The sequence below is a fragment of the Heloderma suspectum genome, chromosome 1 (assembly GCF_057233095.1).
Source record: "Heloderma suspectum isolate Gila_16-S chromosome 1, 16-S_ref, whole genome shotgun sequence".
In the NCBI taxonomy this organism is placed as follows: Eukaryota; Metazoa; Chordata; class Lepidosauria; order Squamata; family Helodermatidae; genus Heloderma; species Heloderma suspectum.
The window spans coordinates 376,867,735-376,895,556 of record NC_139458.1 but is presented as its reverse complement, the minus strand read 5'-3'; the positions used below and the strand labels follow the sequence as shown (position 1 = coordinate 376,895,556).

The 27,822-nt window shown below is 44.9% G+C and overlaps 1 protein-coding gene across 4 annotated transcripts in view; it reads right to left on the bottom strand.

Annotated features, from left to right (window-relative positions):
* Positions 1–26,600, bottom strand: part of CRIM1 (cysteine rich transmembrane BMP regulator 1) — a 241,057-nt gene extending 214,457 nt beyond the window's left edge. For 2 of the 4 annotated variants that reach the window (XM_084828321.1, XM_084828318.1), the window contains exon 1: positions 25,753–26,600. In XM_084828321.1, the coding sequence (XP_084684447.1) occupies positions 25,753–26,101 (349 nt within the window). In that variant the 5' untranslated portion in view covers positions 26,102–26,600. The remainder of the gene's footprint in view (positions 1–25,752) is intronic. The other 2 variants (XM_084828317.1, XM_084828320.1) reach the window with 1 other exon arrangement.
* Positions 26,601–27,822: the final 1,222 nt, after the last annotated feature.

Sequence of the window (27,822 nt, the reverse complement as noted above, 5' to 3'; positions counted from 1 at the left end):
GGAATGGTCACCCAATGTTACTCTCTGAAATCGCCCCCACAGGTAGGACCAGAACCACTGTAACACAGTGCCTCCAATGCCCATCCCATGGAGCCGAGCCAGGAGGATACATAGTGAATGGTATCAAAAGCTGATGAAAGATCAAGCAGAATTAAAAGGGTTGCACTCCTTCTGTCCCTCTCTCGATAAAGATTATCCATCAGGGTGACCAAGGCTGATTCAGTCCCGTAACCAGGAAGAATCCCAGATTTGAATGGGTCTAGATCATTAGTATCCTCCAAGAGTGCTTGCAGTTGATAATATCACTAGCATCAATCCACCAAGCAATAATACAGCACTGCCTCCCAAATATTCCAGTTGCATAAAAACCAAGACTTGCAATGTATTTCACCATCAATTCAATTATAATCACAAAAGCAATATCAATTACCTATTCTTTTGAATCACTGTTATCTAGGTTATCTAGTACCAGCATCACCTTTCTCTAACCATCTGAACCAGAACTTAAACTACTTGTTTTATGCAACATGGAGCTGCCATTTTAAATGGCATGTGTATATCAAGGTTAGGATCCACTATAATGGTTAGTATCACAAACCACATAATGTTTCCCTCCCTCTGCTCCATATTATTGGCTGTTCACTGGTGGAGGCAGGAATACTTGACACAGGGATGTGTTTCGACAGCCTTTTGTTGCCCATAACACATGTAGTTCTGACTCCCCACACACTTGACAGTAGCAGAGTATCTACTGAAGTGTATGTTGATGAGCACTGGCTGATCTCTGCCCTCTTCACCAATATAATTAGGATGAGGCAAACAGAGCATCTGTACTAGGTGCAAATGGGCAAGTGATGTACAATGAGGTGAGGTGGAGTTTTTTCTATGTATTTTTAAATACAACAGTATTTTTCTATGGAAAATTTTCCACTTTTAGAAATGCAATTTCATAAAATTAAAGAGGGAGCAGTCTGGGGGACATTGGATTTTTCAATTTCCTGGCTCTGAGTGAGGAAACCCCATGCTCCCCTCCCCCTCCCCTTGTAGCCAGTGTGGAGACAACCAGGCCAGCTGCCTTGTGCTCATAAAACAGACAGGGAGAAAGGGGCATTCCCAAGGAAGGGGAGGAGACTGGGGCAATAGCTCCTTCCCTCCCCCTTCCTGAAGCTACTGCTAGACAGGTGAAATTGCCCATCTAGCTAAAATGCCTCTGAGTACCAAGGGTGCAACCCTTAGGGTTGCACCCTTAGTTAACATAATGAATGCAATACTAGTCAAACTGGGGAACTGGAATGGAAGTAGTCCTAATCAAAATTTAATATCCAAGTTATAATTCATATTTTTTCAGGCAACTATCCCTGGGAAGCACACATATTTAATTGTACAGCTCGTCAGGCATCTTAGAGTTAGTACGTTAATAGTTTACAATGACTTCTTTCTTCCCACTCTTAAAATCTAAAGAATGTAACTGATAAATAAAAATATTATTAAATAAATAAAGTAACTGAAGTATATATTATTGAGATGTCATATCTTAAAATATTTACTATCATTCCAATAAAAATAATTTCCAAGTAAAGCTCTGAATTTGTTTGAATATATCTCAGTGCAATGTTATGTCTACTCAGATGTAAGTCCTACTGAGTTCAATGAAACTTACTTCAATTTAAGTGCATACAGGATTGCAGCCGAAGAAACATACAAAATTGATCCCCCCCGGGAATAAAATATCTTAGGTCAACAACTTTTGGTTATTGGAAACACTTTTCAGCTATTTACATAGCATCTACAATTAACATAAAATACCTTTAAATATTTGTTTTACTAAATGTAAGTTAAACATGTTAAACCAGATTTCAGTTGATTTAGGGCAGTGGAAATTTTCCCAGAAAAACTACTTAAGTGGTCATGCTTAAAAAATATTAAATTATGTTATATTTTTAGGTTTAAATAGTTACACATGTTTTTCAAGGTGAAAAAATATATATTAGTTTGCTGGAAGGTGTAGCAATAATAGCAGGCCAGGCAGAAAACACAGTTGTAGCCTCTCATTGGCTCTGTGTCTGGCAAAGCCAACACAGTAAAATGTATTCGACCATGCAATACTGCTGACAGAGAAAGAGAAAAATTCACAGAGATGTGACATTGGCTAGCTACTACTGATTGCAGCCATCAAGTTCTCCACACAACAGCTTGTGAGTTGACTCGCTTGTATAACAGCAGGAACAGCCTTACCAGTAGCCTGGAATTTTAACAGCATTATCAGCATTTATCACCATTAAAGGATTTTATTTATTAATTAAATTTCTTAATCACCCATCTGGCCGGTCACCTGGCCACTCTGGGCGATGTACAACATTACAATTTAAAACAGTAAAATTGTACATTAAAACATTGTTTAAAAATACCCTAACCCACCCCAGATGCCTGCCTGAACAACCAAGTTTTCAATGTGTGGCAGAAGCTCATTAAAGAGGGGGGATGGCGGAGGGAGGGAGGGAGTTCCACAGAGTGGGGGCCACCACAGAGAAGGCCCTCTCCCTCGTCCCCACCAGTCTAGCTGTCCTAGCTGACAGGACAGAGAGAAGGCCATCCGAGGCTGACCTTGTTGAGTAGCCTGTCTGGTGTTGCTGGAGGCGCTCCTTGAGGTAGGCTGGGCTGGAACCATATAGGGTTTTAAAGGTCAAACCTAACACCTTGAATTTGGCTCGGAAAACAACTGGTAACCAGTGCAACTCCTTCAGCACTGGAGTGATGTGATCACGCTGGCAGCTGCCTTTAATCAGGCGAGCCGCCGCGTTCCGCACCAGCTGAAGCTTCCAAACCATCTTCAAGGGTAACCCCACGTAGAGCGCATTACAGTAGTCTAAACGAGAGGAGACCAGGGCATGTACTACCGCTGGGAGCAGATGGTCGGGAAGGAAGGGGCGCAGCCGCCATATCAGATGGAGTTGATACAGCGCTGTGTGGCTCACAGCTGACACCTGAGCCTCCATGGACAGGTGGGAGTCCAAAATGACCCCCAGGCTTCAGACCTGGTCTTTCAAGGGTAGCCGTACCCCATTCAACACCAGGTCAACATCCCCCAGCCTCCTCTTGTCTCCCACCAAAAGTACCTCGGTCTTGTCAGGATTCAGCTTCAGCCTATTCCTCCCCATCCAGCCACACACCGTCTCCAGACTTGTGATCACACTGGCAGCTGCCTTTAATCAGGCGAGGACATTTGGACAGGGATTCTACGGCCAACCGTAGCATTGGGGAGAGGATGAAACCCTGTGGCGCCCCACAAGTGAGCGGCCTCGGGTCCAACACCTCCTCTCCCAGTGCTACCCTCTGGTACCTGCCGTAGATAACCCCTCCAGGCAGTCCAGGAGGATACCATGGTCAACGGTATCAAAGCTGCTGAGAGATCGAGGAGAACAAGGACAGAGCATTCACCCCTATTCATACCATCCACCAAAGCGACCAAGGCTGTTTCTGACCCATGCCCAGGCCTGAAGCCCGACTGAAATGGATCTAGATAATCGGCTTCTTCCATGTGTGCCTGCAACTGCATCACCACCACCCGCTCATTCACCTCGCCCCCAAATGGCAGATTCGAGACTGGGCGAAAGTTGTTCAGAGCTTGGAGATCCAAGGAGGGCTTTTTTAAGAATGGTCTTATCACTGCCTCCTTGAGGGCTGATGGCATCACTCCCTCCTCAAGGGAGGCGTTCACCAACGCCATGATCACCTCACCCAAGCTCTCTCTGCAGCTCATAATGAGCCAAGATGGGCAAGGATCAAGTAAGCAGGTGGTCGGCTTTACAGAAGAAAGCACCTTGTCCACTTCATCAGAAGAAAGAAGCTTGAACTGATCTCACAAAACCGGTTTGTCACAGGCCACCTCTCACTCACTAACTGTATCCACGGTGCATGGAATAACACTCCTAATCTGATCAATTTTATCCGCAAAGTGCCTCGCCAAGACCTCACAGGAGGCCTCTGAATGCTCCAGAGGTTCCGGAGCAACTGGACCAACCAGGCTCCAGACCACTTGGAACAGCCTCCTGGGATAGCACTCTGCAGACATGATAAAGGCAGCAAAATATTCCTTTATTGCTGCCTTCACCACCACGTGATAGGCTGAAGATACAGCTCTAGCCCGTGTCCGATCATCTTCAGAGCAAGACTTCCGCCACCGGTGCTCTAGCCGTTTCACCTCCTGTTTCAGGGCTTGTAACTGTGGATTTAACCATGGTGCAGTTCAATCCCTGTTCAGAGGGAGAGGGCATTTCGGAGCCACCCGGTCTAATGCCCCAGTGATTGCGGCATTCCAGCCACCCACCAGGGTCTCGACCAAGTGGCATTTGCGTGCTCCAGAGAATCCCCAAGCACGTTCAGGAATCCATTCGGATCCATAAGACGCCTGGGGTGGACCATTTTAATGGGTCCTCCACCCCTGCGGAGGGGTTGTGCAACCGAGAAGTCCAACGTCACCAGATAGTGATCTGGCCATGACAAGGGAGTGGTGGATATACCCCCGACTTCCAGATCACTCCCCGTTTCTCCAGAAACAAACACAAGGTCTAGCGCATGACCAGCTACATGGGTGGGCCCAGATGGAATACGGTGCAGCTCCCAGGAAGCCATGGTCTCCATGAAGTCCCAAGGTGCCCCCGTGAGGACGGTCTCTGAATGTACACTGGCCCAATCTCCAGAACATGCACTCAGCAACTTTGGTCTCCCGGAGAGGGGGTCTGGTGAAGACCAAGGACTCCCAGTAGATAACAGCCACTCCCCCTCCCCGATCCCCAGCCCTCGGCTGCTGTGCATACGAAAATCCTTCTGGGCACATGGCCGCCAGAGTTGGAGCAGCGGCCTTAGCCAGCCAGGTCTCCGTAATACATGCCAGGTCCCCTCTCATCCAGGATCATGTCATGGATGACGGATGTTTTCTGGGTAACAGACCTGGCATTGCAGAGCAGCAAACGAAGGCCAGAAGATGGAGTCACGCCTCCCGCAGCCATCCTTTGGCTCTGGACACGCCCGGAACAGGGGACAAATATTACACATCTCTCCCTTGTTCCCCTTACCTGGCATGGCTTGCCCCTAGCACTCCGCCAACACCTGCCGCCCAGCCTCTGTATAGTCTGGCCCCGAACACTTCCCCCACTGCCTCTGTCACATGGACACATGCCCCCTTGCTTCCACCTATCAGGCAGGCTACCCACCACCAAAACCACAACAACCCCAACCAACCCCCCCCCCCCCAACAGTTAAACAAAAACCACACATACATCCCCTTTACCAATACTGGCTCTCCCAAGCCACCCCAGCCTGCCAGCTTATATAGTCCCTCCAGAAAGGAACAGGTGGCGATAGTCAGCAGCAGCTGGCTCAGTACCTGGGGGTCTGGTCCTGCAGGGAATGGTGGTCTGCCAGGCAGAAGCCCACAGGAAGAGCGGTGGTGGCCGCAGCAGCAGCAAGCACTCCCTCTTCCCTGAATGGTGGCTCTCCTACAGATACTGGCTCTCCACAGACATCCTTAACTCACTCCAGATTTTAGTAATCACCTGCTATTATTATTTGCATTTCTATACTGCCCCATAGCTAAAGCTCTCTGGGTTGTTTACAAAAGTTAAAACATTAAATACAATATAAAAAGTTTAAAAGCCATCTACAAAAAAGCACACAAACAGTATATACAAACAACATATAACTAAAAACAACACTGAACTATTAGACATAATTAAAGACACATCCAGGACTGATTAAAACTCATCATGTGCTGCCAAATGACTGGGAAAAGAGATCGGTCTTAACCTGAAAAGATAATATTGCCCCCAGGCAGACCTCATCAGGGAGCTTGTTCCACAGATGGGGGGCCACAACTGAAAAGGCTCTCTACCTTGTTGCTGGACTTATGCTATAAGCATCAGTCCAGGGGTCATCTCCTGTTTCATGCTTACATTAGTTTCCAAGATTATGAGGTGGCGTTTTTAATAGTTTGATGCCAGGTTCTGCAGTGGGGTGTGTGTGTGTGTGTGTGTGTGTGTGTGTGAGAAATAACTGGTCTTGCCACTGCCTCCCTCCTCTCTTCACTAAGGGAGACACTCTCATGTTGTACTCTTCCATAATGCACTGGCACGGACAATGCACTATCAAACGGTGAGGTAAGACTTCCTTCCCCATTTCAATCTTCCCCTTAGTAATACATCATACCTAGCATACAAATGTACTGTTTAACTATAAAGCATACAGCGGGCATGCTTATATGATAGAATTTTTGTAGCTCAGAAACCTCACAGAAACATGGATGAGTATCATGCATTACTCATTCTAGGATGTGTACTACAACAATATGTTCAATGCTGTCTATAGTATTTTCTATGTTACATTTGTCTTTATACTATACATACTTTAAAAAATTCTCACCCTTCAGGTTGTACTAGACACCTACGAGAGAAGGAAAAAGAAATTCAGCCAGAGCCAAAAACACATTTTCACATTCATACTCTATACCATAGCGTGGACAGCTATACTAAGCAGCACAGTTGGGTATCCTGGGCACAGTGTTACCTTGAAAATACCACAAAGGACCATGCCTTGGGTATCTAGTTCGGCTTGTCATTCTTACAATACATATTTGGAGTAAGGGGACAACAGAAAACAAGCCAACAAAAATTCATGCATTGGGTTCTTTTGCATTGCTGCCAGAGCACACAGCACCATCACAAATTTTGGAACAGATTCAAATCACCTAAGAGAACAGATGAGGATGGAGATGTAAGCCTAAAAAATGTACTTCAACAAAGCTAGTAGAAAATGTATTACTTTTTGACAATGAACCCAATGGCAACCTCAGTAAAATCAAAAACGTTTTTCACTCTGTGCTTGGTATTTGGGTCTAGCCAATTGTTTAAGAGCTTCAGCTATTGGGCAGTATAGAAATAAATAAATAAATAAATAAATAATTTATTATCTTTCTTAAAGAGACTTTGTTATCCCCAAACTGTTCTTCATAGCACTATATCGCATCTCCATGCAATTAATGGATTTGCTCAAGTAACCTTCCTCCAGGGGCATCTATTCATGATTTCCCCCTCCATTACTTTTATTTGAAAGAAGGTTGTGCACACACTTCATCTCTGGAAAGTGGAAAAAGCACAGGTTTTACAAAGCAAACCAAGTTCTAGAAACTAGGGTATATTCTTTAATTATAAGAATTTTTAAAATGTTAATTTATTTAACAGTATATTTTTAATTATTTCTGAAAAAGATGAGGGCTCCCAGTGCAGTGGTGCACGCGCACGGAGAGAGAGAGAGAGAGAGAGAGAGAGATGGATGATCAGTCTATGGAAAATAATAAATGGGAAAATAAAAATATCTTTAAAAGGTTACAAAATGGCACAGATATTTGTGAGGAGAGTAGTGAACGAAAAGCAGTACCAATAAATGCCCCTGACACTCCTACAATCATTCACAATTGCAGTGACTGTGCTTGTTGGTATCCTGGGCACTGTTCAATTAAGTAGGCTGCACGGTGAAAAACTCTGTTAAGGGCGCAATCCTATAGAGATAGATGGGTGCCTCTGACCTCCCCTGAAGCTGGAGGCGACCACCTATCCAATGCAGAGTGGAAGCAGCAGGGAGAATTCCCTCCACGCTGCAGCTGCCCTGCACTTTGCCTTAGATGTGCATTTTCGCACGTCTAAGTGCGGCTTTGGGGAGGGGGCAGGAACAGGGCTGGAGATCACATAAGCAGCTGCCTAAAACAGCTTTCATGGTCTCCTCCTATCCCCACCCCCAGGAACGCCCCGTTTTCACCCCTCCGTGCTCCGAGCACAGAGGCGGCAGCAGTGGGGTTCTCTCTGTGCGAGCTACGAGGACCACAGTTTCCAGGTGTGAGCTTGTAGCGCTGTCTACGAACTCGGATCTGGGAAACTGAAAAATCCTATCTCCCCCAGATGCTGTCTAGGGAACATAGGATTGCTTTCTAAATGTATTTAAGTTTTTCCTACTACTGTAGGTTAGTAAATTATTTAATGCATCTCTCAACTATTTCTTCAAATAGAAATGATTCCTAAAAATGCAAAAGAATGATGGAAACTTACCACTGTTATAGTCCTAAACACAGTGGGACTGATCAACAGTTTCAATTACAGAGAGCAGAAAGGTCAAGAAAAACATTTCTATTAGAAGAATAACAGGATGGGAAAAATTTATAAAGTTCATTCAAAAGAGAACACATGCAATACACAGAGGATCACTTTAGAGCCAAACCAACCAAGTAAACAGCCACAATAGCAAGATGTTTCCATTAAGAATTCCATTCTCAGGAGATCGTTAACTGAGTAATCCCATTAAAACTCTACATAAATGCATGCACGTCTCTACTCATCACAATATAAATGCCTCAGGCATATTTCCTCAAAAGAATAACATAGTAACCAAGGGTTAATGAACTGAGATCAAACAGTCACTCTATTTTAAATATTTTAAATATTTCACACATAATGTGAGACTGAAGTCAGAGGTTAAGGAAATCACTAAACCTGAATCCCTCCCACTCAAGGATCCTACGTGCTAGAGGTGTGATGAACGCAAGAATGTGTCGGGTCACATAATGGAAGCACATAAAGTATATTTGGGTCAAGATTGTTGGAATCTGCAAAAGCAAGAAGCGTGGAGAGAGATTACGCCATGGTTTGGAGAGCCCTTCAAAACCATGAGCTGTCCAACTTTGTCAGGTCCTGGACGTGCATGCGCTTGAATTTAGTATTTTCTACCTCTTTTTAAATAGGAATTCCATGTACTGTAGCAGTCAGAAAGAATAGTCTGCTTGGACATTAGCTTCTCTGTTCCTGGTAAGTGAATTTCATTAGTAAAGCCTTGTAAACAGCCACTTGCCTGTTCACCTATGCTGATTAAGGATAATCCTAGGCAGCAAACATTTGTAAACTAGGCAAGTGTTGATCCATTTTTCCAGATCAGTGTGCCACGAATGAATATGCAAGTGGAGACCAACTAGTAATTTCTTTTGTGCATTCAGCCATGGTGCAACTGGTAGAAGGATACAACACACACACACACACACACACACACACACACAGAGCGGAAACAAGGCTTCAAATTAATCAGCAACTTTCAGCCAACTTCAACTGGGTTCTTTCCATGTAGACTGTTGATTTAAATTGGCAGTCAGCGTCCTGCAAAAAAACATTTATCGACCTGCTTGGGCCAACTCCAAAGCCACCTAAACCTATTTCAGCTACTGCAAGTTCAGTTTTTTTAATGTAAAGACAAAAGAAAACAGATATAAACACTGTAGCTAAACAAATGCCAATTTACCTGCACTTTCTTATTCCCTTGTTTTCTGTTCTTCCTTTACAATTTCCTTTCTATAACTTATCTTTCATGTTACAAGGTTGACAGGGAAGGAAGTCACCTCTTATATTTGTAAATATTATTATATTTTTAAATGATGCCCAAGATAAACAATCCAAATGACAATCCTCCCCAAACAGTGGCAAAGACAATGGACAATTATCTGCCCTTCACAAAAATGTGCTGCCTGAGGCAAGCTGTTCCTTTCTGCTTAAGAATAGTGCTGGTTCTGCACCTAGTACACTGGTAGACATTACACAAAGTAATTTATACTTACTTTCACAGCTGCAGCACACGAATAGTACCAAAATCCAGTCATTGACCTAGTTTGTGTGTATCAACACTGTATGGGTTAAAAAAACAATGAGTTGTTGTGCATGAGCAGGAATGAGTGGGGGTGTTGCCTGCAGCACTCCCACCTCTTCTGCTTTTATCCCACAACCAGCTCCTTTGTAGGCTGTGAAACATGCTGTCCAAACCCAGGCTATTGGGTTGTTTAGAGGCTAAACAACCCAGCAGTTAACCCATGGTTTGTTGTTGGGTTAACTGCTGGGTTGTTTAGCCCCTGAACAACCAAGCAGTCCAAGTTTGGACATCATGCTTCACAATCTATGTAGGAACCGATTGTGGGTTGTGGGGTTAAATTGGATGAGCCAGGCACACTGCAGGCAGCGTGCCCACTTGTCACCACACATGCAAGACAACCCATCGGTTAAAATACAGGCCCATTATGACAGACAGGTGTGGAGGGCTGGCTAGCATATTACAAGGATCCTTGACATACTCAAAGATGTACAAAGATGCATATACACATGTGGACCAGGCCACCCACTGGCAGGGATGGACAGCAGGTTTTATCCTCCTCACAACAGTGTCTCCGAGTGTAAAACTTCTCTGTCTAAACATGCATAGGATTGCTTCCTTAAAGGTTATATTCTGTAGTTTTTTTATTGGAATACTTGTAAATATGTAAAGACAACATACTTCCTTTACATTGTTTACATTTATGAAAAACGTGAATGTATTGAAAACTGTAAGGGCCGCGGTGGCTTAGTGGTTAAGATGCTGAACTGCAGACCGGAAGGTCCGCAGGACAGCAGTTCGAGACCTGAGTGCCGCGTGACGGAGTGAGCTCCCGTCTTCAGTCCCAGCTCCTGCCAACCTAGCAGTTCGAAAGCAAGAAATTGCAAGTAGATAAATAGGTACCGCCTCGGCGGGAAAGGTAACAGCGTTCCGTGCACCTCGGTGTTCAGTCATGCTGGCCACATGACCACGGAAGCGTCTTCGGACAGCGCTGGCTCTTCGGCTTAGAAACGGGGATGAGCACCGCACCCTAGAGTCGGACACGACTGGTTGGGGACACCTTTACCTTTTTTTTTTATTGAAAACTGTACGCACACAAATTTTAGCAACCCAAACAACTGTGCATGATATGCTGACAACCATTCATCTATTTCAACCGAATTCAACTCTCTTCCACTAAGGTTGTTGGGACATCTTCAGTCTCACTGTCAGGTTTATCAGTTCCATTTCACTCTGAGGCATATGCAGTTCAATAACATTTATGGACAATTACCTAAAAACACTAATTACAACTCTGAAACTGCCAGGCTTGCCTAATATTGTATTCGCAATTGTCATATATTAATTTTTACTAATGTATAAAATGGAAAAACTGCCCCAAAACCTACCCAAACTACCACTATCCACTCACTTCCTGCTAAATTGTGATTCTACAACAATCTACTCACTCCTTTTTATACCCTATGGACCCAAGTTAATACTAACAATTGTTCTTTTGTTTGTTCACCAGGGAAGTTCTAGTACAGGTGAAAAGAAACGTGTCTTCACTGAAAGTTGCCATAGTCGGAAAGACTTGTTCTGTAGGGTTGGGAGGAAAGTGTTAACAAAGAAGGCTAATAAGCCTTCGTGAGGAGTAACTAGGAATGGAGAAAGGGAAGAATGCTTTTTTGGTCAGGGACATGCTGAGAGCTGCTGAAGTTCTCCAAGGAGAAAAGTGTTCATGTGCCCTGCCCCATATTTGGAACTGAACAATGGTAATGACACAGTGATATGATGACACCTTGTCAGTCTGCCAGGTTTCAGTGGGGGCGGGGGGAAGGGAGCAGTGGGGGTGAAGGGAGAAGACACACCAACCGACATTAGCCAGAAACACGGTTGTTAAAATTGTATGTTTGTTTTTTAAAGTTTTTGTTTACACTGGATTTTTTATTTTTTTTAAAGTATCTTTTAAATAATAACTTTGTTAATAATAAATAATCTGAATATAAGAATGTGAACTCTACAATTAACCAAACTGAATCTATGTTTCTGCCAGACCACGTAATTAAAGGAGTCTTTTCTATGGGTTGGATCCAGACACAGAACAGACCCACTGCACCAGGAACAGCAGGCCTGGCTGCCCCCACAAGGGCATGACTGGATCCTGCCCAATGAGACTATTTAAGTACAACTAAGTGGGATCTAACACTTAGTTGTCTATTTCTCAAATATGAATATTTATTTATTCATTTATTTACTTACAACATTTGTATATTACTCCATTTCTAGACAGAATGCAGAGTGGTGAACAGTAAAAGATATAAAATAGGATAAAAGAATAAAACACGACATTAAAATAATTACTATTTTTAAAAAGGAAACAGAATTCTGATACAATCATGGCCAGTCACTCAAGGAAGGGCTCCTGAAATAAAGAGGTTTTCAAGAAGCACAGGAAACAGTACAATGGTGGCACCTGCCTGACCTCCAAAGGCAGGGAGCTCCACAAGAAGGGGGGCACCACACTGATGGCTCTTCTCCAGGTGGACACCAATCGGGCCAAAAGATCATGTGGAACCAGCAGGAGCATGCCCTCTGATGACCTCAGCGATCCGGCAGGTTGGGAAGTGAGAAGGCGCTCTCTCAGGTATCCTGGTCCCTAGTTCTTTAGGGCTTTGTACACTAGTACTAAAACTTTAAAGGTGGCCTGGTAGCAAAAAGGCAAACAGTGCAGTCCCCTCAGTAAAGGAGTTGCATGTTGAAATGAGGCAGCTAGTTCTGCACTAGCTCCAGCTTCTAGAGCAGCTTTAAGGACAGCCCCACATAGACTGCATTGCAGTAATCCAGTCTTGAGGTTACTAGACCCGTACCACTATAGCCAAGCTATCCCTGCTCAGGAGAAGCCACAGCTGGCAAACCAGCTGAAGCTGGTAAAAGGCACTCCAAGCCACCGCAGCCACTTGGGCCTCCAGTGACAAAGATGGATCTAGGAGTACCCCCAATGATGGATCTAGGAGTACCCTCAATGATGGATCTAGGAGATGGATCTAGGATGGAGTGTAACCCCATCCAAAACAGGCAATAAGCCTATCTCTCAGACTCAGGAACCACTCACCCACAGGGCTTCTGTCTTGCCAGGATTCAGTTTCAGTTTATTGGCCTTCATCCAGCCCATTTCTGAGTCTAGACACTGATCCAGGACTTGCACAGCCCCACCTGATTCAGAAGTCACAGGGAGAGAGCTGTGTGTCATCAGCATACTGATGGCACTTCACTCCAAATCCCCTAATGACCACTCCTAGCAGCTTCATACAGATGCTAAACAACACTGGGGACAAGATGGTACCCTGGGGACCCAATAGCTCAGTTGCCAAGGGGCAAAGGCATGATCACCCAATGTTAAATTCTGAAATCAGCCCCACAGGTATGACTGGAACCACTGTAACACAGTGTCTCCAACACCCATCCCATGGAGTTGATCCAGGAGAATATCATGGTTGATGGTATCAAAACCGATGAAAGGTTGAGCAGGATTAACAGGGTTTCACTCCGTCCCTCTCTCGATAAAGGTTATCCATCAGGGCGACCAAGGCTGATTCAGTCCCGTAACCAGATCAAAACCCAGACTGGAATGGCTCTAGATAATCAGCATCCTTCCAGAGCACCTACAGTTGCTCCGCCACAATGCTCTCAAGTACCTTCCCTAGGAAAGGGGTATTTGCGACTGGGCAGTAGTTGCCTAGTACCATTTGGTCCAGAGTGGGCTTCTTCAGGAGTGCTCACACAACTGTCTCCTTATGGACAGCAGAAACTACCCCTTCCCTCAGGGAGGCATTTACCACTCCCTGGACCTACCAAGTCATGCCCCCTTGGCTAGCTTTTATTAGTCAAGAGGGGCAGGGATTGAGAGGGCACATGGTTGGTTGCATTGCTGCAAGAACCTAATCACATCAGACCACAGCAGCTGAAACTGATCCCACAACATTGGGCAGATGGTGGTGTCAAACAGCTCAACTAGAACTGCGCTAACAGCACCAAATTCGCTGCAGAGACAAGTGATTTTGACCTCAAAGTGCAATGCAAAAAGGTCCCTGAGGGGGCCAGGGCCCCATTTGCTGGGGAGGGTGTTAACAGTGCCTGGACCACCCAGAACAGCTCCACTGGGACAGCTACTCAATGATGCAATGGAGGCGGCAAAATAAGCTTTCTCTGCTGCCTGCATTGCCACACAGTAGCACGATTCTGTGCTCTAGAGCGTGCGTCATCATCTTTGCTTCGATTCTTGTGCCATTCGCACTCTACTCGATGTCCAGCCTATTTCATTGACCACAGCTCCCTAGTATACCAGGGAGCAAAGTGGGTTCTACAACACTGGAGAGGGCACTCAGGTGCAATCCAGTCAATTTACACTTCACTTCCCAAACATAAGTATTCATTTTCACCTGATGAAAATAAACTGCTCTACTTTTCCCAGTAACTATCCATCCTTGCTTCAACCTATTAGTCAGTGACATTCCATTTTTGTTTACTGCTTTTTGTGATGGTAGGACCAGAACAAGGCAGAAGCAGAGAAAAGGACCATGGAAAGAAGAGAGGACAAAGTTGTCTCGTGTGCAGGTTCCTATATTCTCATTCCTACTTAACCTAACATACTGTCATGGGTGCTGATCACAAGACAGACCTTGTATGAGAATATTTTAAAGGCATTCCCCTTATAATGTAAAAAGGGAACCATGAAAAATGTATATAGTGTGCCATATAGATAAAAGGTCTGGTTGTAAGAATGAAACAGTAAGTTGGATCCAGATTTGTACTGGATCAACTGTGCTGGCGGGTAGTGGACTTCCCCGCCACCTCCTCCCTACAGCAGCCCCTCCAGTCCCCTGAAATATTACACACAGAATTAGGAAATGCTGCTGAATGGGGTAAGTTGTGGTGTATTGGGGAGCTAGGGATCCTCAAACGCCAGGAAGAGGGACCTTCTGTGAGCAGAGCCCTTTATCTTGCAGAAAATTCCTTCCTCTTGTGAAAGGCAGATCCTGGATCCAACCCAGTATAAATAAACTTATTTGGTTGTAAATTAAAATGGTTTATTCGTCAGCTTTGCACCACTGTTTAAAAAATATATGAAGCACCAATGAGAAACTTGATTAAAATAAATTATTTAAATCTGCCTTTTTCTTGCTAATCTAGTTCATGATTTACAACACTAATTTAAAATAAGTCCACCCTGGTCAAAATAAACCACATTTGCTTGAGTCCTGGTTTGTTCAACTATGGCTAAGAGGTGTGAAGGCCCAGGAAACAAAAAGATGACTATGTAAGACTTCGTTGAAATAGTATTTTTAAAAATTTACTACAAAATTTGTGATTTCTATTTTCAGCTCTGTGTTTCAGCAGAATAGGGTGAACCTCTCTCCAGTATTTGTTGTCGTTCAGTCGTGTCTGACTCTTCGTGACCCCATGGACCATAGCACGCCAGGCCTTCCTGTCCTGCGCTCTCTCCCGGAGCGTGCTCAAGTTCATATTCATTGCATCCGTGATGCTATCTAGCCATCTCATCCTCTGCCGTCCCCTTCTCCTTTTGCCTTCAGTCTTTCCCAGCATCAGGGTCTTTTCCAGGGAGTTTTTCTTGTACAAACTAAGGCTGCAAATCTATATATGCTACCTGAGAGCAAATCCCATGCAATTCAACTGGGCTTACTTCTGAGTAGATATGTATAGGATTTCCATTGTAAGGCATTTATACTTTAGTGGCTGCAATCCTATGCATGCTTACACAGTGATAAGTTCCACTAAACAGAGCGAGTCTTACTTCTGAGTAAACATGCATAGGAATATTTTATGTGAGCCACCTGGGGACGGTTTTTACCATAAAAGGTGGACTAAAAATATTAAGCTAAGTAAAATCGCTCTATAAATGTCTTAAATACGAAATAGTACAGTTTTATATGCTAACTTATAAATGATGCATTTTACGTTGTTGAAGGAATAAAATAGGTTTAGGTTTGGTAAGAAAGTATACATTTAATTCAACTTCCCCTAACATCTCTCTGGGCAGTGATTTTTTTTCCACTATGGCTTCAAGATTTCCAGAAATTTTACATCTTTACATTCCATCTGACTTACGTTACATCTGAATGCTGCCTCGCTCTCATATATATTATAAAACCAAGAGGAGCAGAGAAGGGGACTGAACATAGTCAAACGTCAAGATGATTTTTTCTGTATTACTACAAGACAGACAGGGATTCCACCAATGACTGTAGCATAAGATAGAACCATCTTTGCTGCAAATTTTTAGAAGCTCAAGGCCAAACTACACATGATGTTAATGGCATGCTAGCAATTAACATGCATGGGTTCTTTTAATTTAAATAGCTGGGGGAGGAAGAATAATGGTATATAGAGAGGAGGGTTAACCCTTCCCTTCACTGTGGTCCAAACAAGAATTTCCCTCAAGAGATACACTCCCATTTATGCCAATTAGTCCGTCACAGTGCTAATAGATGGGGGGCGGGGGTTAATTGGGAATGCAGAGGGGGAAGGGTTAAACAACAGAATGGGAAAGACTAAAGATCTTTTCAAGTAAATCGGAGATATCAAGGGAACGTTTTGTGCGAAGATGGGCATTATAAAGGACAAAGAAGGCAGGGACCTAACAGAAGCAGATGAGATTAAGAAGAGGTGGAAAGAATACACAGAAGAACTATACAGGAAAGATCTGAATGTCCCTGATAGCCATGATAGTGCGGTCACTGAACTTGAGCCAGACATCCTAGAGAGTGAAGTCAAGTGGGCCTTAGGAAGCATTACTAACAACAAAGCTAGCGGAGATGACAGTATTCCAGCTGAGCTATTTAAAATCCTAAAAGATGATGCTGTTAAAATGCTGCACTCAATATGCCAACAAATTTGGAACACTCAACAGTGGCCACAAGATTGGAAAAGGTCAGTTTACATTACAATTCCAAAGAAGGGCAGTGCCAAAGAGTGTTCAAACTACCGCACAATTGCGCTCATTTCACATGCCAGCAAGGTGATGCTCAAAATCCTACAAGCTAGGCTTCAGCAGTATGAGAACCGAGAACTACCGGAAGTACAAGCTGGGTTTCGAAGAGGCAGAGGAACTAGAGATCAAATCGCCAACATTCGCTGGATCATGGAGAAAGCAAGAGAATTCCAGAAAAAGTCTATTTCTGCTTCATTGACTACGCTAAAGCCTTGGATTGTGTGGATCACAACAAACTGTGGCAAATTCTGAAAGAGATGGGAGTACCAGACCACCTTACCTGTCTCCTGAGAAACCTGTACGAGGGTCAAGAAGCAACAGTAAGAACCAGACATGGAACAACCAATTGGTTCCAAATTGGGAAAGGAGTACGACAAGGCTGCATATTGTCACCCCGCTTATTTAACTTATATGCAGAGTACATCATGAGAAACGCCGGGTTGGATGAATCACAGGTCGGAATTAAGATTGCCGGGAGAATTATCAACAACCTCAGATACGCAGACGATACCACCCTAATGGCAGAAAGCGAAGAGGATCTAAAGAGCCTCTTGTTGAGGATGAAAGAGGAGAGTACAAAAGCTGGTTTGAAACTCAACATTACAAAAACGAAGATCATGGCATCTGGCTCCATCACTTCCTGGCATATAGAAGGGGAAGAAATGGAAGCAGTGACAGATTTTACTTTCCTGGGCTCCAAGATCACCGCAGACGGTGACTGTAGCCACGAAATTAAAAGACGCTTGCTCCTTGGGAGGAAAGCTATGGCAAACCTAGACAGCATAGTAAGAAGCAGAGACATCACCTTGCTGACAAAGGTCCATCTAATCAAAGCTATGGTTTTCCCAGTAGTAACGTATGGCTGTGAGAGTTGGGCTATAAGGAAAGCTGAGCGCCGAAGAATTGATGCTTTCGAACTGTGGTGCTGCAGAAGACTCTTACGAGTCCCCTGGACTGCAAGGAGGTCAAATCAGTAAATCCTAAAGGAAATCAACTCTGAGTGCTCATTGGAAGGACAGATGCTGAAGCTCAAATATTTTGGCCACCTTATGCAAAGAGAAAACTCCCTGGAAAAGACCCTGATACTGGGAAAGACTGAAGGCAAAAGGAGAAGGGGACGGCAGAGGATGAGATGGCTAGATAGCATCACTGATGCAATGAATATGGACTTGAGCACGCTCCGGGAGAGAGTGCAGGACAGGAAGGCCTGGCTTGCTATGGTCCATGGGGCAACAACTGACCCAGTTCACACATCATGTGGCAAATCATGGGTTAATTAGCCCATGATTTATGGGGTTGCATGTAAGCCACTTCCAGTTTGCATAAACAACCTATGAATGTCCCATTCATAGGTTATTAACATGACATCCAGACCCAGATACTCTGGGTTGTTTATGAGTTAAACAACCCAGAGTTAACCTATGATTAGTTGTTAGGTAAGCTGTTAACCCACTATTTGCCACCATGACATGCGAATTGGTGTCAGTTGAGTGTGCTAATGACTGTAGCCTTAACCTTTGCTACCAACATTTTCAGAATATTTACTGGTGCCGAAATGGGGGTTCATAGGGCTAGTCCTACCAATTAGGGTAAACCTTGCATAACTGAGCTCTGATTTTCAACAAATCTCTCTCAAATAGTGCAACTTTGTGTTATAAAGTTGACTTTTTACAAAAATTTTTAAAAATAATGTGTACATAAACATTATGGCACATTTGATACCATTTCATGCATTGAGATGGAACCAATTACTTGAGTCTCCTTCCAGCTCTACAATTTTAAAAGTAGACAATTCTTTTGAAAAAGTTTTGAAGAGGTAGGCAATATTTTTGTGCATGTGGGCACATTTCACAATTTGGAAAACTGTCCTGGGTAGTCGCTAGTCACAAAGGACAAGTAACCTGTGGAAGGTTACTTGTTCTGACAAGTAGAAGGAAGAGGTGGGATCTGGATCCAAACACACTAAACAACACCTCCGAACCTACAGTTTTCAGCATCAAGAGAAACCTATTTCACAGACAGAAAACAATTTTTCTCTCCACTCTCCCTCTGCAGCCAACTCATTCCCCCATCTCACTCATTTTCACTCTCACTTGTCTCCGCAATGCTCGCCTTCCTGGCTCAACTCCCAAACATGCACACACTCACCCCCCTGCCCCATGGCCACCTTCAACTGCTTCATATAGAAATTAAACAATACTGGGGACAAAACACAGCCCTGTGGCACCCCACAATTCAACTCTCAGGGGCTGAGGCACAGTCACACAGTGTTATTCGCTGAAATCAACCCTGCAAGAAAGTGTGGAACTGTAAAACAGTACTGCAAAACCCCCAGAGATGATCCAGAAGGATACTATAGTCAACAGTGTTAAAAGGCAGTAATAACACAGTTGCACTTCCCCTGTCCCCCTCCCAAAGAAGGTCATCCATCAGGTTGACCAAGGTCAATTCAGTTCCAAAACCAAATCTGAACCCAGACTGGAATGGATCCAGATAATCACTTTCTTCAAAGAGCCCCTGTAGCTGAGATGTCACCACTCTTTTAAGCACCTTACCCAAGAAGAGGGTATTTGTAACTGAACAAATCTCTGGGTCCAGAGAGGTTTTTCAAGAGTGGTTGCACTACCACCTCCTTTAAGGCAACAGGGTTCACACCATCACACAATGATGTGTTCACTACTCCCCTGATCCATCCAGTCACTTCTCCACAGCTATCTCAAAGAAGCCATAATGGGCAAAGGTTAAAAGAGAGCATGTGATGGGTCCTAAAGATGCAAGTGTCTTTGTCCACAGCCTCACTTCCATGAGTTTCCAAGGCCTGGCCATCTTAATGGTTTCCCCACCTCTGCAAGGAGGGACTAGCACCATGAGATCAAACCTCACCAGTAAGTGGTCTGAGCTGACCAGTGAGGTAATCCCCACCCCAACACCCTGAAGCAAAGACTAAATCAAGGGTATGTCTTGCCCTATGCATTGGGCCGATGACAACCTAAGATAGCCCCACTGTTGTCATGGAAGCCATGAACTCCTGAGTCGTTACTGTCAAGGCAGCCTCAGTTGAAGTTCCCCAGAACCAAAATCCTAGGGTTCTCCAAAACCACATATGAGAGCACCTCAGCCAGTTCAGTCAAGGGGCCACTGTAGAGCAGGCTGGACTGTACACCAATAACATCCCCAATCTGTGCCTTTGGCCCAACACAAGGTACAGGCCCTCATAGCTTTCACAAGGAAGAGGGGGTTCCTAGTTCCTTCTGAGTAAGGAAGATTTGGGGGGGGGGAGCCTGAATTCTCAATTCAGTTGTATACTAGAGTCTCAAACAGTTCTGAACACTGCAAGCAATATTCACACAAAAGCAGCACACAGAAGCTTAAACCAGACTGATTTCATAGCAAACAGATATGCCTGAACAGGCTGCCACATAATACTTCCAGTTTTGTTTTGTTTTAATGTTGCTTTATCTATGGTTTTGCTCAAGAATAGCAGTAGCAGCAGTCAGTAGCAGCAGACTGCATTCAGAGTTACAAAATGTTTAATGAAGTTAGTGTTCTGAATCCATACAACTTTTACATCCTAACCTACTCCTTTAGAAATCAGTAAGTACGATAAAGCTGCTGCATGCAAACACAGCCTTTGAAGTTAAAGAAAAACGAAGCAAAATAGTAGAGTTAAGGCCAAGGGCATTTCTATACTAAAGCGTTTAAATCAGCTTATCAGTCCTCCCATCTTCCCTTGAAATATTCATTGTGGTAGGGAACTAGAGATCTCTAATAGTTCGTATCACCTGACCAAATTGCAATTTCCAGGATTCTTTAAGGAAAGCCATGAGGATAGTATAAAAATTATGCACTTTTATAATGTAGGCATACAAAAAGCAGTTAAACTTATCACAAACATCTCACTAAACTAATATAATACATTCCTCAGAAATTCAGTAGAAAGTATAAATGTAGGGAGCCATAACATGCACATGCAAGGAAGTTGGGGCACTGGTAAAGTATAGTATGTGCAGAGAAAGATACTGAAGAAGTTCTAGCCACAAATCTGAGAATGCTTTATAGGGGAATTAGTTTGAGACTGTGCACTACAAGCACAACGTCAGTTAGGTGCAGTTGCTTCTGAAAGTCACCACCACTTCCACCTGCATTAGGAATGGCACAATGCTTACTTTCATATCAATAAGATAAACTCCATTCAGTTTTTATAAGCAAAGGAAAGGTTTTGTGTTACTATGATTCATGTTTTGCAACATTTCCAGGAGTGTTGCAAACTATACTGACTACCACTGTTACAGAAAGTGTCATTACTGAATCATTACAGGTGACTACTCTAGAAAGTAAACCTCTAGTTTCCTCTAGGAAAGCAAATTATTTCTCAATGGATACCTTAAAAATGTTTGTTGACAACTGCTAACCCACTAATTTTCAGGTCAAAGTCTGCAACTAAAATCATTTCTGAATCAAGCAGGAAACATTTCTGCATCTTGGAGACAAGCTAATACATTGTTCAGATAGTAGCTTAGACTCACAAAACAATTCACAAAGTAGAATTAGGATTTATAAAATATATAATGAAGATCCTACACATTTGTCACATGTTCTTATATTTTAAAAGCTTCCTTAAATACCATTTAATTTTTATTAGGTAATCATATTCTTAAGAATTCAAAGGTTGTGCACCTCCCTTTATTTTTAACTCCTGATATAGCATCATGGTTGGAGGGAGGAATCCTATGGGGACAGGCAGCCGCCTCTAAACTTGGAGGTGAGCGCCTATCCAATGCACAGTGGGAGGAGCACAGAGGGGATCCTCTCCTCTGCGCTCCAGCTGCCCTGCATTTGTGGCTAGATGGCCAATTTTGACTGTCTAGCCACAGGACGTCATGGGGTAGGCAGGCCAGACGATGCATGGGAAGCATCGTACCAGCACTTCCACACTTCCCACTCCTAGGAAAGCCTCCCTTTGCCCCACTTATGAGCCCAGAGACCATCCTTGCCACCTATAAGGCAGTAGGGGAGGGGAAGCAGTTCTCCAGCAACCGACCTCAGAGCATGGGCTCCAAGGTCAGTTCCCAGAAACCGACCAATCCCATGGCCATCTAGCTGCTATCTAGTGGCCATAGGATTGCACACTTAACAGTGTTTTTTTTCCTTTTATGACTATGCATTTTATTTGGCAAGGATCAACTATATCTTTATAGGAATCACATACATGACCAGAGTGATCAAGAGTTTCTTTCCAGTTAACCATAGCCACCATCATAGCTTTATCGGAACAAGAGAATTTATTATTTATTTATTTTATTTATTTCATTTCTGTACCGCCCAATATCCGAAGCTCTCTGGGCGGTTCACAAAAATTAAAAAGAGTACAATTTAATTTTTAATTTAAAAATTAAAAAGTACAATGGCATCCGTTAAACTTCATTTCTAGTGCAATGTCCTGTCAATAGGATTTAAATGATTTAGGGTTTCTCCTTTTTCATTGCTCATATGAAGTTCTTTTCACAACAAATATAAAACTGCTTATATGGGTTCATATAGATGCTAACCAGTAACTTCTATGACAGGGACATCAAGACTAGTGAAATAACAATGGTATATAACTATTCAAAGAACTATTGCACTGTGTTCCATAGCTAGAGCAAAGTAAAAAGGAACAGAATTGCAAATATAGGAAGTAGAACACTGTCTATAGCTACAAAATAGCAGGCAAAAGTACTCCTAATCCTGGGTGCTATGATAAACAGGCACCTTTTTAAGACTGAGAGCACAGAAACCTAATGCTGCTATATGAGATGTGTTAACAGATAGTATGTAAATAAAATATTTACAGAAAAGATGCAAATTCATATGGTTTAAGCTACCACCCCATTACAAAACTCTCAGTGCTCTAGCGGTCTACCACTGTTCTTTCTTTGTTCTATTTTATTCTTCCCCAGTCCTGATGCTTTGGACTCATCAGCCTCAGCCAGCATAGACAAATGGTCTGGAATGCTGGGAGCTGTAGTCCAAAACATCTGGAGAAGGCTCTTTTATTGAATGGATCATGTTCTCAGCAAGTTTTGAGATAGCTATTTGGAACTGTTACTAAGTTAAGCATGATCCACATTAACTATAAGTTGGTTACTGGTAGAACAAAGAAATATATTTTGACTATGTCAGTTTTTCATGAACCCTTCTCAAAGCTTTTTTTTTTTTTAATTCTACATAATGACCAGCAGGGGTCATTTCAGTATAAAAATTGTATTGGAAGAAAGAAGCTGACTAAGTAAAAGAGGAAAAGATTCGTGGAAATATGAAGACCTATTTTTTGTGCAAATAGGCTGTCATCTACAAATTCTATTCGTGTCAAGATTCTTCCCAGTAAAACATTGTTTTATTAATAGATAAAAATATGAAACTCAACCACTGATCCCAATTTATTTGTTGGAACTATTGATAGTTCTTAGGTCCAATATTCTTTACCTGCAAACCCAATATAATCTCGTAAACATGTCGCAGAATTCAAAGTTAGCTACCAAGAACTGGTTAGAGCCAGTGTGGTGTAGTGACTAGAGTGCTGGACTGGAAATCCCGGCTCTAGTCCCCACTCGGCCATGGAAGCTCACTGGCTGACTTTGGGCCAGTCACAAACTCTCAGCCCAACCCACCTCAAAGGGTTCTTGTTGTGAGGATAAAATGGAGGAAGAGGAGGATTATGTACCCCGCCTTGAGTTCCTTGGAGGAAAAAAGGTGGGATATAAATGTAAAAAATAACTAAATAAATAAAATAAACTTACCAGTTCAACTATGCTTTGACTATGAAACGATATATACTCATGCAGCTAAGAAATTTATCTGACAATAGTTTAGCTAATTTCCATTGGTTGTGTACTTGGGATATTTGGGACAGGGAAAGCTGGGACTAGTGTCAAGCCCATCACTAACTGAAGTCTCTTGTTCACGGACTCTCCATATTATTTTCAACAGGGGAATGCCAGATGTGCTTCTAGCTGAAGTCCAGCAATGGATTGCATCACTTCTAAAGAATTAGAATTCTTTTAGAACTGCCAGAAAGCCTTCTGCTGCTATACATTAAAGGAGGCAAGGTGTCAAAGTATTACAGCAGGGTTTCAACATAATTTCTCTCTAACATAAACATTAAGGTATATTTACGCTCAAAACAATGAACAGCAGAATGGGAGTTCTTTTACATGACAGGTATTTACTTCACTTACTATGCTTATGTGCTCCTTAAATTTAAACTTTCCCCTTACCTATATGTACAGCTCCAGTTTATTTACAATACATTAGAAGACTGACAGGTCTACACAGACCTCCCCATCATATCAATGTGAAGGGTGGGGGGAGGAAGCACACCTGTACAGAAAAACCACATCCTTATTTTCACCAGAATAAGTAGTAGCAAAACCAAATTCAACTTAACATCCCAAGTGTTATATTCTGATATCATTTTTAGGAACAAGAGGGGACTAGGGTACCTTTTACATGGTTTACGCTGTGTATGTTTGGATAGCTTTGCTGCCATTTCTTTAGAGGAATTTCTGAGCACTCTGCAGCCCTCTAGTGGATCAAGGAAAAAAGATCACCATTATTTTAAGTAAGGAGGGGGCAGAAGGAGAAGAAGAAAATTTCCATATAAATTCTGGTTCTCATCTGCACTATATTCCCTCAAATTTTCCCACTGACAGAACACTTGATAATACATTGAACTCTCTCAAGGTACTTGAACAGACAGCTACCACAGGAAAACACCATGTAATTCCAATTATATGACTCCACCCCATTATGAAGAGGACTGGAGTAAAATATGAATTACAGCCAATAGGATTTTCCTCTTTATTTTTGCATGAAAATGGGAAAAATCCTTCCTCTACTTCTCCCCCCTCCCCAATATGTGATGGGAATAAACATGAAAAGTTTGCAAAAGGATAATCAGTCTTTTTTAAAAACTGATTCAAGAACCATTGCATTTTATTGATCATAGATCCCAATTGAAAAAACTAAAGGGGAGGATTCCAATTTGATGTTTTTAAACGCATCTGCCACAGAACTAATAGATAACCAATATGGTCTAGCTACTGCATAAAAACTACACCATAAAACTTTTATCTGTATTTTGTAAGGCTTTGTTAAACATGTCTTTATGAAAGAAAAAGAATGCCTTTATTATGTGCAGAAAAGTTGGGCTGCCATTTCACAGAGCATCAGTAGCAATCTACTTGTACATCTGGACTAAAAAAATCAGTCATATTAAGGTTGGACATCTAAGTAAATAGCTCACTGTCTCACTGGTACAAGCGCCTGACTAATGTTGGAATTGGGCTGAAAACGCATGTACGAAAAGAGCAAAGTCTAAGGAAACAGAAAACTGAACGGTTAAATTAAAAATAATGACCTATTTCTTTCCCAGAGATACAAAAATATGCTTTTATTTTTGCGCCCCAATTCAACAACCACCTTGAAATCCAAGGCAGATGGGAACGATAAGCAAAAGGGGGGGGGGGGAGATCAAAGGAAAAAAAAGGAAAGAGAAACATATACCCACCTTGTATGGCAGAAGAATACCTCTAATATCGGTAGCACGCGCGTGCACGCACACCCTACTCAACCAGCACAGGGATATATTTTCCCCGTTTTTTCAAGCAGTGGAACGCGGGGAGGGGACCTACATTTGATGTGGGTAAGAACGGAAAATAACTATGAAGAGGGGAGTGGGGGGGGGGAGAAAACGAGGGAAGAGGCAGAACATACACGCGAACGAACACGCCACACCAGGAAGCCTCCACCTTCCCTTGGAATTTAGCTACCAGTTTTCAAGGTAGTTACAGCGGCATTTCACACCAACTAGGTATTGAAAAATGGGGCGGCTGGGAAGGAACGGAAACCACGAAGCTCCGCAATCTTGGTGTGTGTTTGCGCGTGTGTAAAACTAGCAGAAATCGGGGGGCTCGCAAGGACCCCGGCTCCCCTTCTTCTCCCGGGAGGAGAAGGCAGCCCCGGGGTTTCCCACTCCCCGGAGACGGTCCCCGGTGCGCGCAGGGGCGGAGGGGCCGCCTGCTCCGCGGCGGCGCAAGAGAGCTTTTTACCTTCACAGACGCCCGCTTCGTACTCCGTGAGAGAGTCCCCGTTGAGCGGCGGGCGGATCACGCAGCGCAGCCCGCGGTCGCAGGCGCCGTGGAGCCCGAAGAAGCCCCCGCAGCTCTCGTTGCGCTGCCGGGCGCACATGAAGCAGCAGCCGCAGATGTCCAGCACGACGCCGCCGGGGCAGTTCTTGGGCTCCTCGCACCTGGACTCGTCGCAAGGCAGGCAGACGAACGCCCGCGTCCCGGACTCCCCCAAGAGCAGCAGCGCCAGGAGCAGCAGCCGCCCCGCCGCCAAGTGCCCGCCGCCGCCGCCCCGGCGCCTCCGCCCCGCGGAGACCGTCGCCAGGTACATCCCGGCCAGGGCCGAAGGAGCCCCCGCGAGTCCACACGCAGCCCTCGGATCCCGCAGGGAGCAGCCCAGCCCCGAGCGCTGCAGGGGCGGCGGCGGCGCCTCAGCCGCCTCCTCCTCCCCCGGCTCCGGCCCCTGGAGAAAAGTTTCCTCCCGGCGGCGGCGGCGGCGACAGCGGGTCCAGCCAAACTTCTCCTCCAGGCAGCTTCCCGCTCCTTTCGTCGCTTCCCTCCCTGCGAGGGGGCGCCCGCCGGCCCGCCCTTCTTCCTCGCCCGCCGGTCCCTCGGACGCCCTCAGCCTCTCCCCTCGGCGGCCCCGCGCGCGGCGACTACGCAGCTGCTATAACGGGCGCCAGAGAGAGCACGAGACAAGCCGCAACAGTTCCACCAACAACTCGCCGCCCGACTCCTTCGCCGTCTCCGACTCCTCGCCGCTCCCGACGCTCGGCCCCCTCCCGCAGCTCCTCCGCGGCCATTGGGCAGCGACGCACCCAGCTCCGCCCGCGGCGGCCTTCCCCTGCGCTCATTGGACGCTCCGCGCCGCCTCGCGCCGCCCCGCTCCGAGCCTCTGCTCTGTGGTGAAACTAGGAGAGGCGCTGCAGCCTGGGCCCGACAGCGCTCGCCTCGCGCTCTGCCCCTCCCCTCCCCTCCCCTCCCCGTGGCGCGGAGCTCGCCGGGGCGGGCGCGGAGGCCCGCGGAGCGGCCAGCCGGAGGTCACACGGGGTGCCCGGCCAGCCCGGGAAGGGCGATCACGGCCCGTGCGCGCGCGGTGCGGCGAAGGCCAGGACGGGAAGGGAGGCTGAGCCCACAACTAACCCGAAGGCTGCGGTTTTTTGCGGAGAGAAAACCACATTGCCTTCGGCGAGACTTGCTTCCAAACAAGCCTCTGGGGCCAGTTCCAGGTTTTGTGGCGCTCTCAGCGACGTGCCCTTGGTGGGACCTCGCCTTCTTCAACGGGCCCAATCCCAACTGCTGGCTTGCCAGGAGGAGAAGCGCAGGTGACAGAGCACAGGCCAGGCTTCCCCAACCTGGTGCTCTCTGCATGTGTTGGACTACAACTCCCAGCATCCCTAGCCGCTGGAGGAGTTCATAGAATCATAGAATAGTAGGGTTGGAAGGGGCCTGCAAGGCCATCGAGTCCAACCCCCTGCTCAATGCAGGAATCCAAGTCAGAGCATCCCTGACAGATGGCAGCCTCGTCTTGAAGGCCTCCAGTGTGGGAGAGCCCACCACCTCCCCAGGTAATTGGTTCCATTGTCGTATTGCTCTTACAGTCAGAGGTTTTCCTGATGTTCAGCCGGAATCTGGCTTCCTGTAACTTGAGCCCATTATTCCGTGTCCTGCACTCTGGGATGATCAAGAAGAGATCCTGGCCTTCTTCTCTGTGACAACCTTTCAAATACTTGAAGAGTGCTATCATATCTCCCCTCAGTCTTCTCTTCTCAAGGCTAAACATGCCCAGTTCTTTCAGTCTCTCTTCATAGGGCTTTGTTTCCAGTCCCTTGATCATCTTTGTTGCCCTCCTCTGAACCCCCTCCAGTTTGTCTGCATCCTTCTTAAAGTGTGGTGCCCAGAACTGGACACAGTACTCCAGATGAGGCCTAACCAGTGCTGAGTAGAGGTCCAACACGTCTGGAGGGCACCAGGTGGGGGAAGGCACGTCTGTACTCCCAGAGTGCAGCAGTTTGGAAGGGCTCCGCAGCCCCTCCTGGCGTGGCCGCCTGT